This window comes from Hyperolius riggenbachi, chromosome 2 (genome assembly GCF_040937935.1).
Source record: "Hyperolius riggenbachi isolate aHypRig1 chromosome 2, aHypRig1.pri, whole genome shotgun sequence".
Lineage (NCBI taxonomy): Eukaryota > Metazoa > Chordata > Amphibia > Anura > Hyperoliidae > Hyperolius > Hyperolius riggenbachi.
This window is the reverse complement of record NC_090647.1, coordinates 158,952,653-158,966,467: the sequence shown is the minus strand read 5'-3', so window position 1 is coordinate 158,966,467 and position 13,815 is coordinate 158,952,653. Positions and strand designations below refer to the sequence as shown.

General features: G+C 41.3%; 1 protein-coding gene across 1 annotated transcript in view; it reads left to right on the top strand.

Moving 5' to 3' along the window:
- COG3 (component of oligomeric golgi complex 3) overlaps nt 1–6,636 on the top strand; it is a 127,378-nt gene extending 120,742 nt beyond the window's left edge. Inside the window, 2 exon segments of the mRNA XM_068267753.1 lie at nt 375–473; nt 4,147–6,636. Coding sequence (XP_068123854.1) covers nt 375–473; nt 4,147–4,176 — 129 coding nt within the window. The 3' untranslated portion in view covers nt 4,177–6,636.
- The last annotated feature ends 7,179 nt before the right edge of the window (nt 6,637–13,815 follow it).

Sequence of the window (13,815 nt, the reverse complement as noted above, 5' to 3'; positions counted from 1 at the left end):
CAGAGGTTATGAGCCATGAGCGTGTGTATTCAGGATTAAAGTAGCTCACCTGATATTGAGTTTTCACATTTTAATTATGGGGGTTCAGCTGATTTTTGCTAAATGGACAGGTTTATTTCAGTCTTAAAAATGTAAAATGTTGCTGTTTTTTTTAGGCAGTAGATGGTTTATTATTAGTTCCCATGCATCTCCAAGCAATTCTGTTTTGGCCTCTTCCAGACAGGAAACCTCTTGCTCAGGTTATCATCAGTGTCTTGGTGTAGGTGTCCCAGCCTATTCATTTCTTGCTCGATTGATTTAGTGTGCTCTCCAGGGGGAATATTAGAATTGAGTTACCTTTTTATTGAGCATTCTTTTCCATACATTCTTTATAGAGTAACATTCAGCAAGTCTTCCAGAAGATCCACATGTTATTGAAAGAAGAATTCAGTAGTGAGGATTTACAGATCATTGCTTGCCCTTCCATGGAGCAGGTTAGTGAATGGAACATTCTCATGAAGTAACAGCTCACACTATCCTCCTTCTCAAACATACAGACACATTGACAGATCATTGCTTGCCCTTCCATGGAGCAGGTTAGTGAATGGAACATACTCATGCAGTAACAGCTCACACTATCCTCCTTATCAAACATACAGACACATTTCTGTGCTTCAGGTGCAATGTATACAGTTCATTTGCTAAACATGTAAAGGCAGATCTCCTCATGCGATATGTGATGCATGCAATTCTCTAACACAGTTTGCTCCTTTGGATGAAGGATTGTCTAGATCAAGCATGGGCAAACTAGGCCCTCCAGCTGTTAAGGAATTACAAGTCCCACAATGCATTCCAGGAGTCTGACAGCCACAGCCATGACTCATAAAGGCAAATGCATTGTGGGACTTGTAGTTCCGTAACAGCTGGAGGGCCGAGTTTGCCCATGCCTGGTCTAGATGATGCATGCATTTCTCTAACACAGTTTGCTCCTTTGAATGAAGGATTGCAGACTTTGTTCCCACATATGTGACTGGGGAGCCCAGCAAGAAGGAGCAGAATAAAATAAGAAACGGGCAATTTCCTTGATGAGTTTCGCTATCTATCTACAATATCTATCTATCTATCTATCTATCTATCTATCTATCTATCTATCTATCTATCTATCTATCTATCTATCTATCTATCTATCTATCTATCTATCCATCCATCCATCCATCCATCCATCCATCCATCCATCATCTTTGGCCATTAAAACACTTAGTTTAAACTCTCTCTATGTTAAGGTTGCGGGTACAGCTTTGTACAATGCAGCCATAAACACAATTGCTCACTCTCAGCTAAAGCAATTTCCTAGCTTTATCTGGTCAGCAGACGCCAGTCAGCCAATCAGGTGTACTGTCATACAGGGTGTGTACCAAATGCCTGCTGTACCAAATCTAGCAGGAATTGCATAAATTGGGTAGCATTCAGGTGGGAGGCTTCGGTTGGACGCAATCGTAGATTGCATCTGTTACAGGGACGCCCCGTGTAGGCACATCTCCCACACGGTCCCCTCCCTAACCACTCATGTGTCAACCGCATCCTGGAATGTAGCCATACCAACTTCTCTGGATTATTTTTTAAGAAGAGCATTAGGGCCCTTTTCCACTAGCCGTAATTGGCTTAAAAAAGCGGGTCGCCGTTGTTTTGCCTATCGCACCCTGATTTCCATTAGCGCTTTCGATTTTTCATGAATCACAGGTGTGATCACATGGTTCACATCGCAATCGCAGCAAATGGAAAAAGAAGCTTTTGCAAGCACAAATCCATCTGCGATTGCAACTGGAAAAGGGCCCTTATTGGTCTCACCGCAACTTAAATTCTGAGTGTGAAATCTGACTATAGTGACCCTAGTCTCACTCACATGTCACCTGACAGTACTCCAGCCTGGCAGTGAATGTATGCAGCTGTGGCATGAATCGTGGCTCCAGTACATTGCATTCAGCCTTTCCTTCATTTGAAATAGCGGGGGTTTAAATTTGGGAATAAGTATCTTTTTTTTTTTTTTTTTTTTTTTTCTTTTGTAGGGGTGATTACATTCATATATACCCTCTATCTAAAGAAAGTAATGCTGTCCTTCACTGAATTAATAGGCGGTGTTTTCTTTAGTTATTCTGCTATCATTTATTTCTAGTACCAGTTACAGTGATATTATGCAATACTGGCACCACCTTTACATTCTTTCAAAACCGTAGAAAAAAGACTAGCACTAGACGTGACCCCAGGTCATTGGTACTTGTGAAACGTGCACACTGGAAAGGGCATCTATATACAATGTGAGACAGTATGGTGGCACTGGATCAAACAGAAACGGTACCTTTACTGTGGTCCTATGTGTACAAAGTGGTATGCAGTGGGGCACAGCATAGCTTTAGCCTCTGAAGAAGCGGGTTACCGCAAAATGTCTGTCAGGCTCCTCCTACCCCCACTGCATACCACTTTGTCTGCACACAGAGAACCACAATAAAGGTACCGGTTGTTTGATCCAGTGCCACCATATCTGTTTCACATTGAACCTTTACATTATACTTGAGAGATCTATTTGACCAGGAGAACTGCAGCTGAATCAATGTGTTTGGCTGGTGGACGTGTTCAACACAAAACATGCAAGTTACTGTATGGGCCAACTTTACAATTCATCAAAAAAAAATTCTTGCACCAGTGAACCAATCTTTACACTAATGTATTAACTAAAAATGAACATGAATACAATTGCATAAAATTGATTTATTTCCATCCACAACCACCTCTCTGGCCAGATAACCACACACAATCACACACCTCATACACACTGACCCCTAACTGTGCTTGATTAGATATCTCTATTGACAACCAATATTCACTGCTTGATGTCTTATCCAATCCTATTAAGTGACAGCGGTTCAGTTCGTCATAAGGTCCGTACACATGCCGGACTGCAGGCAACGACGGGTCCGTCGTCACCTCCCGCTGGGTGGGCGTTCCAGGCTTCCAGCGACAGTCCGGCGTGTGTACAGTCTGTCGGCGGACTGATACGGCTGTTTCTGACAGCCGTATCAGTCTGCAGACAGACTGTACACACGCCGGACTGTCGCTGGAACGCCCACCCAGCGGGAGGTGACGACGGACCCGTGGTTGCCAGCAGTCTGGCGTGTGTACGGACCTATATACTGGTCTATGTGTGTGCTGCACTCAGTATATTACACCCTTTACTCTCAGCTCCTTGCTGCTTCAATAGGAAGTTTATTAAAAAAGGATCATTAAAAAGGGTTCACTCAGTAGCGATATTCAACATTAAATTCACTGTGCTTCTTAAGGTGCGTGCACACTCACTACTTCCGCCAATGATGGGTCCGTCAGACCCTCACGCTGTGCGGATGTTGAACGTCCGCCCAGCGTGAGGGTCTGACGGACCAGTCGTAGGTGGAAGTAGTGCGTGTGCACGCACCTTTGCACTTGATCACATTCAGCTCTTTGCTGCTTTAATGAAAAGTTCCATTAAAAAAATCGCTCAACAGCGGTATTCAACACTTACAGCCGTTTGTAAACAAAGTTCGTTGTCCACTTTGCAAAGCGGTTTCAGTGCACTCACATTATCTGTGATCTTGAGGGAGGGGGCTGAGGAGTCAGATGATTCCTGAACTGCAGTTGAAATCGTGTCCCGGCCGGCGACTCACCGCAGAAGTCTCACTCTGCCCGTAGTACTGGTCGGATGTAAGGGCAACTTTAAAATTCTGCTTGCTGTAAAATCTTAAACATTCTTTTCCCTTGCATAAACTTTAATGTTTGCGTCTGTATTTTCTTCACTTCACACATCTGAAAGGGAATTAGGTTTATTGTTGACATGGCAACCTGCAGCTTTCTGTCCACACTCGGAGAAAGTACTACAACAGCATCTTCTTATGAATGCCTGCCGGATGTATAAAGAGATGCGTGTACTCATGCATGCAGTGCATTAGCCCATATAAATTGTTCACTAGGCAAAGAAACAGAACCAGAGAAATGTGCACACTCCTACAGTTTACAACTATCAACATGTTCTGAGTGGCTAAAAATCTTTCTGCTAATGAACTAGGCTTGCATGGGTTTGTTGAATCTGGTCACGTGCTGACAAGGATATTTGCCTTTCCTCCTCTTTTTTTATTTCAGGTAAATCTGCTGCTGTCAATGTCTAAATAGCAGAAGATTGCTAAGCTTTCCCCTACATCTAGGTGTTACTGGGAGGAATGAAGGCGGAATACAGAACTGGCGCTCTGCAGCACACCGCAGGCCATTGTAGTGATACATGTAAGGAGAGAGACGAGCCCGCATTCTACCAAAGCAATTTTCCACTCGCTGGAAAGCTTTTAGATGTTCATATTGGAAATGTGTTCAAGAAAATCAATCTGATGTATCAGAATAGAGCTGACATCAAATGTCATCCTAAACGGTGTGCAGATTTAACATCTTCTTGTTTGGTACTCCGACGGATCTTTTTGAATTCACTTAAACTTGAAGACCCCTTTTAATTGCATAACTGGCAGAATCTCTTAACCTTTAGGGATATTGCACCGTTGATGAAATACATTGGACATTGTGTCAACCGGCTTGAGTAATAAGGTACATAACAAAGTGCAGTAGTTGTTTGCATCCAATCAAGAATCTTCTTTAATGTTCCCCGTTCAAAAAAACAAATCACACTACTGTTGTCCATCTACACCATTGACCTTTGAACATTTTACTGCTCCTTGTATTGGGTCTGAAAAACGTTTTACAACTTTTCAAATAATTTTAACTGTACTCTTCTATGCTTCCATCCACAACAAATGTTTGCAATCTGATTTGGCATTGTGTAGTCCAGTTGGCTTCAGGAGGTTGCATATAACTCATTTTCTCAGTGAAATATTCCCTGTTTAACCATACATTTTATGAGGGTGAGTTGATAAGTCCTGAGCTGTCAGGGTGTGTCAGCTTACCATGCAACCTTCACTGATAAAGGTTAGTTGCTCTTTAGCATATGCTGCATTCGCATATATTTCAAAGGCCTTTTTACAGTGCACCCTGAGTCTTCCATTTTGGTGGTGTGCTTGAAATTGCAGTAAGACGTGATGGTAGTTTTGCCCAGTTATTCTTTAGTCCAATGCTGGTATTTGTTAATGTAGTGCAAACGCTTTCTGCGTTTTCGATACGCAGGAAAGGTAACCAGGCTGGTTATCTGTAGTTGGACGTTAAACAACCAAAAGTGTGAATGTAGAATCCCACTATTTGTTGTAATGTGGGCTGCTGATTTATCATCATTGCCAATGTTTTTGTCTTTTTTTTTATTATTATTATTATCATTATTTCACTTTACTGGCCAATTTAATTTATGCCTCTTAGAACTTCTAGAATTTGGAAATCTTGGTGATGCTGAAAGCAGCTTTCCCAGCTCAGATCTTTCATACATCACACTTTAAAGACAAACTAAAGGCACATTTTAAAATATATAGTTTGGTAGCTTTTAAAACGGAGTGGTCAGATATTTACAGCAATTTTTTTTGTGCAAAAATCACTTCTGCAACTAAAAATGTAATTTTAGGCATTTGTTCAATTTGTTCATATGACCTGAAGCAGCCTAACAGTCAGTCTGCTCCATGAAAGTGATGCTTCAATCTGTATGACCATACTGCTTAAACAATTGGCACAAAGTGAGAGGTATAGGAAGTGGCTGCTGGATGAGCTCCTGACCTTGGATTTTCATGGCGATTTATTTGACATTGGATAACAAGAAAATTATACATGAATAAGAACTAAAGGGGCCCATACACCTAACGATTTTCCCGCCGATATACGGCCGATTCGATCACAGTGATCGAATCGGCTGTGAAATCGCCGCGCACACCGTTGACAGCACGATCGATTTCTGTCCGAAATCGTTTGTTCCCGTCGATCCGTCCGTGTGGAAGATTTTTCTCGATCGCCGGCGGGTCGGGAGTGCATCGATAGCGGTGTTCGAATGCCCGATGACCGACGCAACACAGCGGGTATATATTACTTGTTCCGGCCGACGCAACTCCCCAGGTCTCTGCTGTCTTCTCCGCTCTGGTCTGGTCTGGTCTCCGACATGCTTCACTTCTTCCTGCCCGGCAGGAAGTTTAACCTACTTAATGGTAACACCATGCTGGACACGGGGTAAGCCGCCGCGGAGGATTCCTCAGGCCCTGCTGGGCCGATTTGCATAATTTTTTTTTCAAACACGCAGCTAGCACTTTGCCACCGCCGATGCGCAGCTATCCGCCGCGATACACGTCCCCCCCCCCCCCCCCCCCGCATACCCCTTGCACAGCTTGGCCAATCGGCGCCAGGCTGCGCTATGGGGTGGATCGGGACTCCCTGTGACGTCGACGACGTCACTCCTCCATGGCGACGGGGGAAGCCCTCAAGGAAATCCCGTTCAGAACGGGATTTCCTTATGGGCAAGCGGCGCCGGCAGCGATCTGACGGTACATGGGGACGCCGCAGGGAGGGGGAAGCATGTAGCTAGCGCTAGGCTAGCTGCATGCTAAAAAAAAAAAAAAAAAAAAGTGAGAAAAACCCTCCCGCGGCCGCGCAGCCGCACAATTCATACCGCCAGGGAGGGTAAACAGTAGAGAACGCTCTACTGTTTAAACTTCCTGCCACGCAGGAAGAAGTGAAGCATGCCGGAGACCAGACCAGAGCGGAGAAGAAGACAGCAGGGACCTGGGGAGTCACGCCGGCGGAGGAGGTAATGTATGCGGGGGGGGGGGGGGGAGAGCGGCAGCACCACCACCACCACAGATTGTGAACAATTTCAGGCTGAAATCGGTTCACAATCTGTTTGCAGTAAGGCAGCCATACGATCTCTCTCTGATCAGATTCGATCAGAGAGGGATCTATCTTTTGGTCGAATCTGATGGCAAATCGACCAGTGTATGGCCACCTTTAGTCTACTAATTGGTGCCCCTATTTGACTAAGAAAACAATTGGCTTTTGGCCTATTCATGGCGATCTCAACATATATAAAGATGCCACAGCTGCTGAATCATTTTGTTTATACTGTCTGACATTTACTTTTAGTTGACAGTGGTGGACTAATGTCATCTTCAAGCAACTATAGTCTAGTGAGAATGAGCAAAGGTAACCTGTTGGCAGTGTTGAAACAACAAAGGCGTTTGTTTTTACATCACACCCACAGATAATGCCATTTTAATCTTTCAAATACAGCCATTTAGACTCATTAGGTATGTCAGCTAAAGTGAGAGTGCTTGGGGGTTTGGTTCCTGCTGATGCTTTTGTTTTTTTACTATCTTTTTGGGGGATATATATATATATATATATATATATATATATATATATATATATATATATATATCCTAAAGATTGAATTCATAAAATTAGTATCAGCACCAGTTAAACCGACCTTTAGGTGCCTTTTATGAAAAGTCCTGATCAGTTCCTTTTACACAGTTTTTAATGTAAAAACAGATTTGGGATACACCTATACATTTCTTGAAAGACAGCTTCTATTGTATGTTAGGCTGAATAATCTGAATGGCACCTTTGCTGGAGTTTGCTAGTATTTAGAGATTGAATCTCTTTATGGATGTATTCAGGTTTAGGGAAACCCAGATGTTCACATAGCCACATTCAAATCATGTATGCCTCTTAGGAGTCTACCTCTATACTATAGTCTGATGAAAGGCAAGGTATAAGTTATTTTGAGCATATGTTTATCTTTAGCACAAAAAAACCCTCATATCATCATCCCATGTGATGATTTGCTCAGTAGCTGAGAGTGTTTACTGCTGCTGTATACAAATCTCTCTACGCACTACAAAAGCAAAGTCCCTAGACTTGAGGACTAATAACTAGACCCTTTTTTTATATAGAGCTTTATTATCTAGGTAGGTCTTCTATTTACGAAAATTACCAGTCAGACTTGTAGATAAAGCTCTGAACTAACACTCAATTTTTACTAGTGGCGATCAATATTTTCTTGATAAGTCTTAATCTGGTAACGAAAAAGAATTGGAAGAAAAAAATCACTGTATATTTCCTTGAAGCCAATATCCCTTGAGTATTATAGTTCAAGTGCATCACCGAGAATGGCTGCCTATGCAGCATGGAGATCAGTATTACTTTTACAGTGAGTGTAGGAAATCAATACACAGCTCCTGGGTTCCCCAGAGGTACTGCCTCTCAGATTATTGAAGTACATTTTAATTAAAATGCGGCAGAATTAGTGTGACTTTCTTTCCTTATAGAACAATAACTAATAATGTCATGTGGAAAATGGCATAAACATTAACATAAAACTGCAGTGTGGCAAATAACCTTTAATTAGAAATATCTTGCCAAATGAATACATATGCGCTTCTAAAATTACTACTTTTTTTTTGCTTTAATTTAATTTCTAACTGTAAGTAATGACCTTGTGATACATTAAATTGATTGCTCTTGCATTGGTAGGCTGTTATCAGCAAAGTTTACATATCTACAAGTATTTCTTTCCTATTTATGAAATGCTTTGAATAAAATTGGCATTTCAAGGCTAGTTATCTGCACCATATTAACTAATGGAGTAGACACACACCAGCTAAAAGATTTAAAGAGACACTGAAGTCTCAAGAAAAATATCTTTTTATTTAAAAAAAATGTGTTTAACCACTTAACATCTCAGTCGTTTTCAGCTTATGCATCCGAGCAATGTTCACCTCCCATTCATTAGCCTATAACTTTATCACTACTAATCACAATGAACTGATCTATATCTTGTTTTTTCCGCCACCAATTAGGCTTTCTTTGGGGGGTACATTTTGCTAAGAGCCAATTTACTGTAAATGCATTTTAACAGGAAGAATAAGAAAAAAAATGAAAAAATTCATTATTTGTCAGTTTTCGGCCATTATAGTTTTAAAATAATACATGCCTCCATAATTAAAACCCACGTATTGTTATTGCCCATTTGTCACGGTTATTTCACCATTTAAATTATGTCCCTATCACAATGTATCGCGACAATATTTTATTTGGAAATAAAAGAGCATTTTTTCCGTTTTGCATACATCACTATTTACAAGCTTATAAAAAAAAATAGAGAGAAATATTTCATCTTTACATAGATATTTAAAAAGTTTAGATCCTTAGGTAAATATTTATGTTTTTTTTTTTTTTTATAGTAATGTTTTTTTTGTTTTTTTTTATTAAACATTTTATGTGGGCATTTTTGGGAGGGTGGGATATAAAAGTGTTTTATTTGGGGAAATATTGGTGTAGTGTAATGTTTTTGGGTATTTGCTTGTAGTTTTACTTTTTGGCCACAAGATGGCAATCTCGATTTTTTTTACATGACGTCACTCTAAGCGTACAATGTACGCTTAGAGGGACACAGCTTCAGAAAGAGCGAAGCTTCCGAGAGAAGCTGTCGCTTTTTCAGCGGGGGAGAGGAATCAATGATCGGGCTCCCCAGCCCGATACATTGATTCCGTGGCTACCGACTCCGCGGCCGGGAGTGCGCGTGCACACGCGCGATCGGCCGCGGGAGCGCGCGGGAGCGCGCCTGTCCTCCTTGACGTTTTTATACGTCAAGGAGGACAAAGTGGTTAATATGCTAGCCCTACCTAAACCGCCGCATTCCCACCTATGTAATCTATCTAAATCCCCCCTAACTCCCCCTCCCTTTCACCCGCAAAATCTATGACTTTCTTGGTCGTGGATTTTGCTGCTGTTGGAGGCAGAGCTATGAGCCCCGCAGCTCTGCCTCCTTACACGTCTATCAGCGGTGGATCTCTGCCTCTCCCCCACCCCTCTCAGTGAAGGAAGACTAAGAGGGGTGGGGGAGAGGCGGTGATCCGGGCTGACAGACGCGCTGAGAGGCACAGCTGCTGCTCATAGCTCTGCCTCTCGCGGAAGCGCTGCCCGGATTTAGGGGGATTTAGATAAATTACAGCGGTGGGAATACGGCTGTTTAGGTAGGGCAAACATATTAAACACATTTTTTAAATAAAAAGATGTTTTTCTTGAGAATTCAGTGTCTCTTTAAAGAGGACTTGTAACAACTCATAGCAGAACATAAAAAATGATTCAAAGTACCACTTTTTACATTTTTTTTTTTTTAAATCCCAGTTTCAGCATCAGAAACCTTTCTTATAACTATATATTGCTTTATGTTTGTATGTAACCCCTGCCCTGTCAGTGATGTTTAGTATAGACTGATGCCATGCAGCATTCTGCACCGAGCACTCTAGAAGATCAACTGATGTTCCTGATCACTGTACAGATGTGGAACAAAATTTCCACAGTAATTCAGCTTGTCGGCAGAAAAGTTGTCAGCCATAGCTCATAAATGTAATGTTAATCAGGGTGAGGTAAACTTTTACAATGGGCAAACACTGACTAAATAAGTTAACAAAGTTAATATTGTAAAAAAATAAGTTCATATTTCATATTTCAACTTTTAAGACAAGAGAAATGAAGAAGGCTCCAGTAAAATCTGCTAGACACATTGCTATCCTTACACAGATTAGGTTCACAAACAAAACTTGAAAATAATTATTAAAAAAAAAAAAAAAAGCTTGTTCATACTTTAAAATAGCTTTGATTGTGCTGAGAGCATTAGCATTCCCCAGCAGCTGTGCACGCTTAGCAGCAGGGTCATTTGGAGTTATTAATGCTGCCTTCTGCATCCACTGCCTTTTATACCCTAGACTACACTTCCCCTGATCCTTAGAGGTGACTGTTTAGCTGCTAGTACCTTGCTGACATGTTAAATACTGATGGCTGATGTCTGGTTATAGTTCTTCTGGCCATCAGCTGATGTCAGGAGGAATAGCATCACAATGACAAACTCCAGCTTCCCTCCCAACAAGGTGCCGCTGCATTGGTTTTGTAGCAACTTGGGGGGGGGGGGGGGTATACCCGAGACATGATGAGCAAAGGTGCAGAAAGGTCTTCATTTAATTTTAGATTTATATATTGGTACTACACGTATTTACCTTTAGACCAGAGATTTTTTTTTTAATTTGTTAATTTAGGGAAGCCAGTTGAGTGGAGGATAATCAGCCATCAAAAGTATAGCTGCATTTTCACTGCAAGGGCCTATTTCCACTTGTGCCGCACGTGTCAGTGAGACGCGTAGTGGCACTTCCGGGTCTGCGGGAACCAGGCGAGTCCCAGAAGCCGTGCCATTGTGGGCAGTGTCGGCCGAATCGCTAGGGTAAGCGATTCGGCTGGCGGAGCCTTAGTTTCCTATGGCAGAGTTTCCCCACGCGATTTCCCTGCGGGGAAACTCTGCGTATTCGGAGTGGATGCCGTTCCAGTGGAAACGGACCCTTAGAGGAGTTACATTAACAGCTCAATAAAGCATGGAGAGTGTTGTCTGTTATTGTGCTGCCATAAATGCCCAGACGCAACATTGTAGCAGCAGTGCCACACCACCAGTTGTGTACGTATACTTGCCAATATCCTTTCTTTCATACGCTACACCATTGCCTGTTATTAGATTGTTTTAATGCAAAAGCATCATCCAGTGATATGCAGTTGAATTTAAGACTATTGGAAATGTCAGTACTGGTGGGTTGGCTGTACTGCCTTGGAGCTGCCCCTGAGCAGCTATGCTTTCCGTTTTTAACCACAATTTCAGCATTTAGGCATACCACACTTTGTTTGATCTGCCTGGTATTATATATTCACTTGGAAAGGTTATATTTCTTAGCTTAGCCCCGTTGTGTTTGCTGATACGCCAGGATGCTGCTGTTTCCAAATAGAGCAGATTTTGACACTGAATAGGGAGCTAAATGGCAGATGTAGGGGAAAGTACTTACAGTAGTCGGCTTTGTGACAGATCTAGCGGTGTCATTTTTATTCAAATGCAGAGAGAAGCATTTCTGCGGTATACAGGCCACGGGTCATTCTGAGACAAGTTTCAGAAAGTGATATCACATCACATAAGGAATTATACTGGAAAATAATGGACATGAATATTTTGAATGTTCTGAATGTATATAATAACCATTAGGATGCGGAGTAAAAAGATTTGGGTGACAGGTTTCTGGCCCCTAGGGAGATTATTTGTATGTATTTATATAGATCTGTATCTGAGCATGCCAAATAGTCTTGTCATGGAAATCAAATTTGGAATGCATGATAACAGGAAGAAATGTTTTGAAAGTATTGCAAGCCCATTTCCCAGCAAAAAGTTGGGTAAAGGGATTCCTGCCCACTCCCAATCATGCAAATAACAATATTTTCACTTGCCCAAATTGCCAACTTCTTACTTAAATCTGGGATGCATTATTGCCTAGCTTAAGCTACTTGCACATGATAGATGGAGCGCTGCCAAGGTGGCAGCTCAAGACTATCTCAGCCAAGAATGTAGCATGTGCACTGATGTCCCCCAAGATCGTTGCTTCAGAGGTCCGACATGCTCGATCTTTAAACAAAAGTGATCATCTTTCTGTAAAAGCACTATTCCAAATAGTTACCAGGAAACCTAGAGCAAAAGTCAATGGCTTGATATTGTGCTTCTCGGCCAGTAATCCGTTAGTTCAGGGCCAAAGTTTAAGGCATAAACTCTAGTAGGCAAAGATAGTGAGCTTTTAGATTGATGGTGAAATTTGTGCAGGTGTCTGTCATTTATCGCTTTTTGTCTCTGTCCACACCAAGTCTGCTGCCAGACTGCTATCCAGAGTGGATAGTATCAGACCAACGTACATAGCAGAATGGACCCATGTTTTCCTATGGGCCCATTCACACATATCCATTTTCAACACACAAACCCAACCTGCATGTGTCCTTTTTGGACAGCGGATAAATTTTGCCATTCATCCACTTCAAAGTGCAGTGAGCACCTGAACAGTAGGGATGGTGAATGAGATGCAAATAAGTTTTCCCAATATTCAAATTCCATGTAAATTATATGCTGCTTGACATTAGATCAATAAAAATGGACAGGAAATGTTTTCTTACTCCAATTTCTAGCTGCATATCATTTACATAAATTTTGAATGTTAGAAATTATTTGCATCTCATTGATTGTCTCAGCAGTTCTTTGGAGCAATAATGTCTCCATTTGGATACACTACCACTCCGGTTGGGTACAGCAGAATGTGATCCAACCTTAAGTATTGTCAATTGGTTGACTATCAGCCAGGGAAAGCAATAGTATGAAATTGTGGGAAGGGATATTGGTTCAGCATAGCCTGTGCAAATCTCCAGAGTAGATAAATAGTGCATTTCAGCAGAGTTTGATTATTTACATCCATCACCAAAGGTCAATAAAACACATTGCAAATAGATCATCATCATAGACAAAGCTCCTGTGTACAGAGATCCCGGAATGTGTGCAGCCGAAAATACTGACTGTGCTGGATGATGTTTGTTTTTTCTATCCCTAGCCTCCAATTGTAACATTGTGCCCCAGTGCCTTGTATTATATGTATATTTACCTCCTTTTATAATGGGTATTTTTTCATAACTTAAGCAATTGCTGTACATACATAAATTGTTTTAATGCCATGTACAGGAAGATTGTAGAATATTGAAATATATTTAAAATTGTTTAAAATTGAAGAACAATGTATCATTATATCATTTATAAAGCACAGTGCGAGAAAAAGAAAACCAACAATATGAAGTGTAACCTCTGTGTACAGTTTAATAAGGATTACATCAAATATGTAAATAAAATAAAAGCTTATTTAAAGTGCTTGAATCAGCTGACAAACTTTGTTTTAGTAACTTTTTAAATAAAGGTTTTGGCTCCTAGGTTTATTGTTCATTCATTCTGTGTGTCGTTCTTATAAGAAATGATTCACCTGTGGTCTGTATTTCAGTACGCCA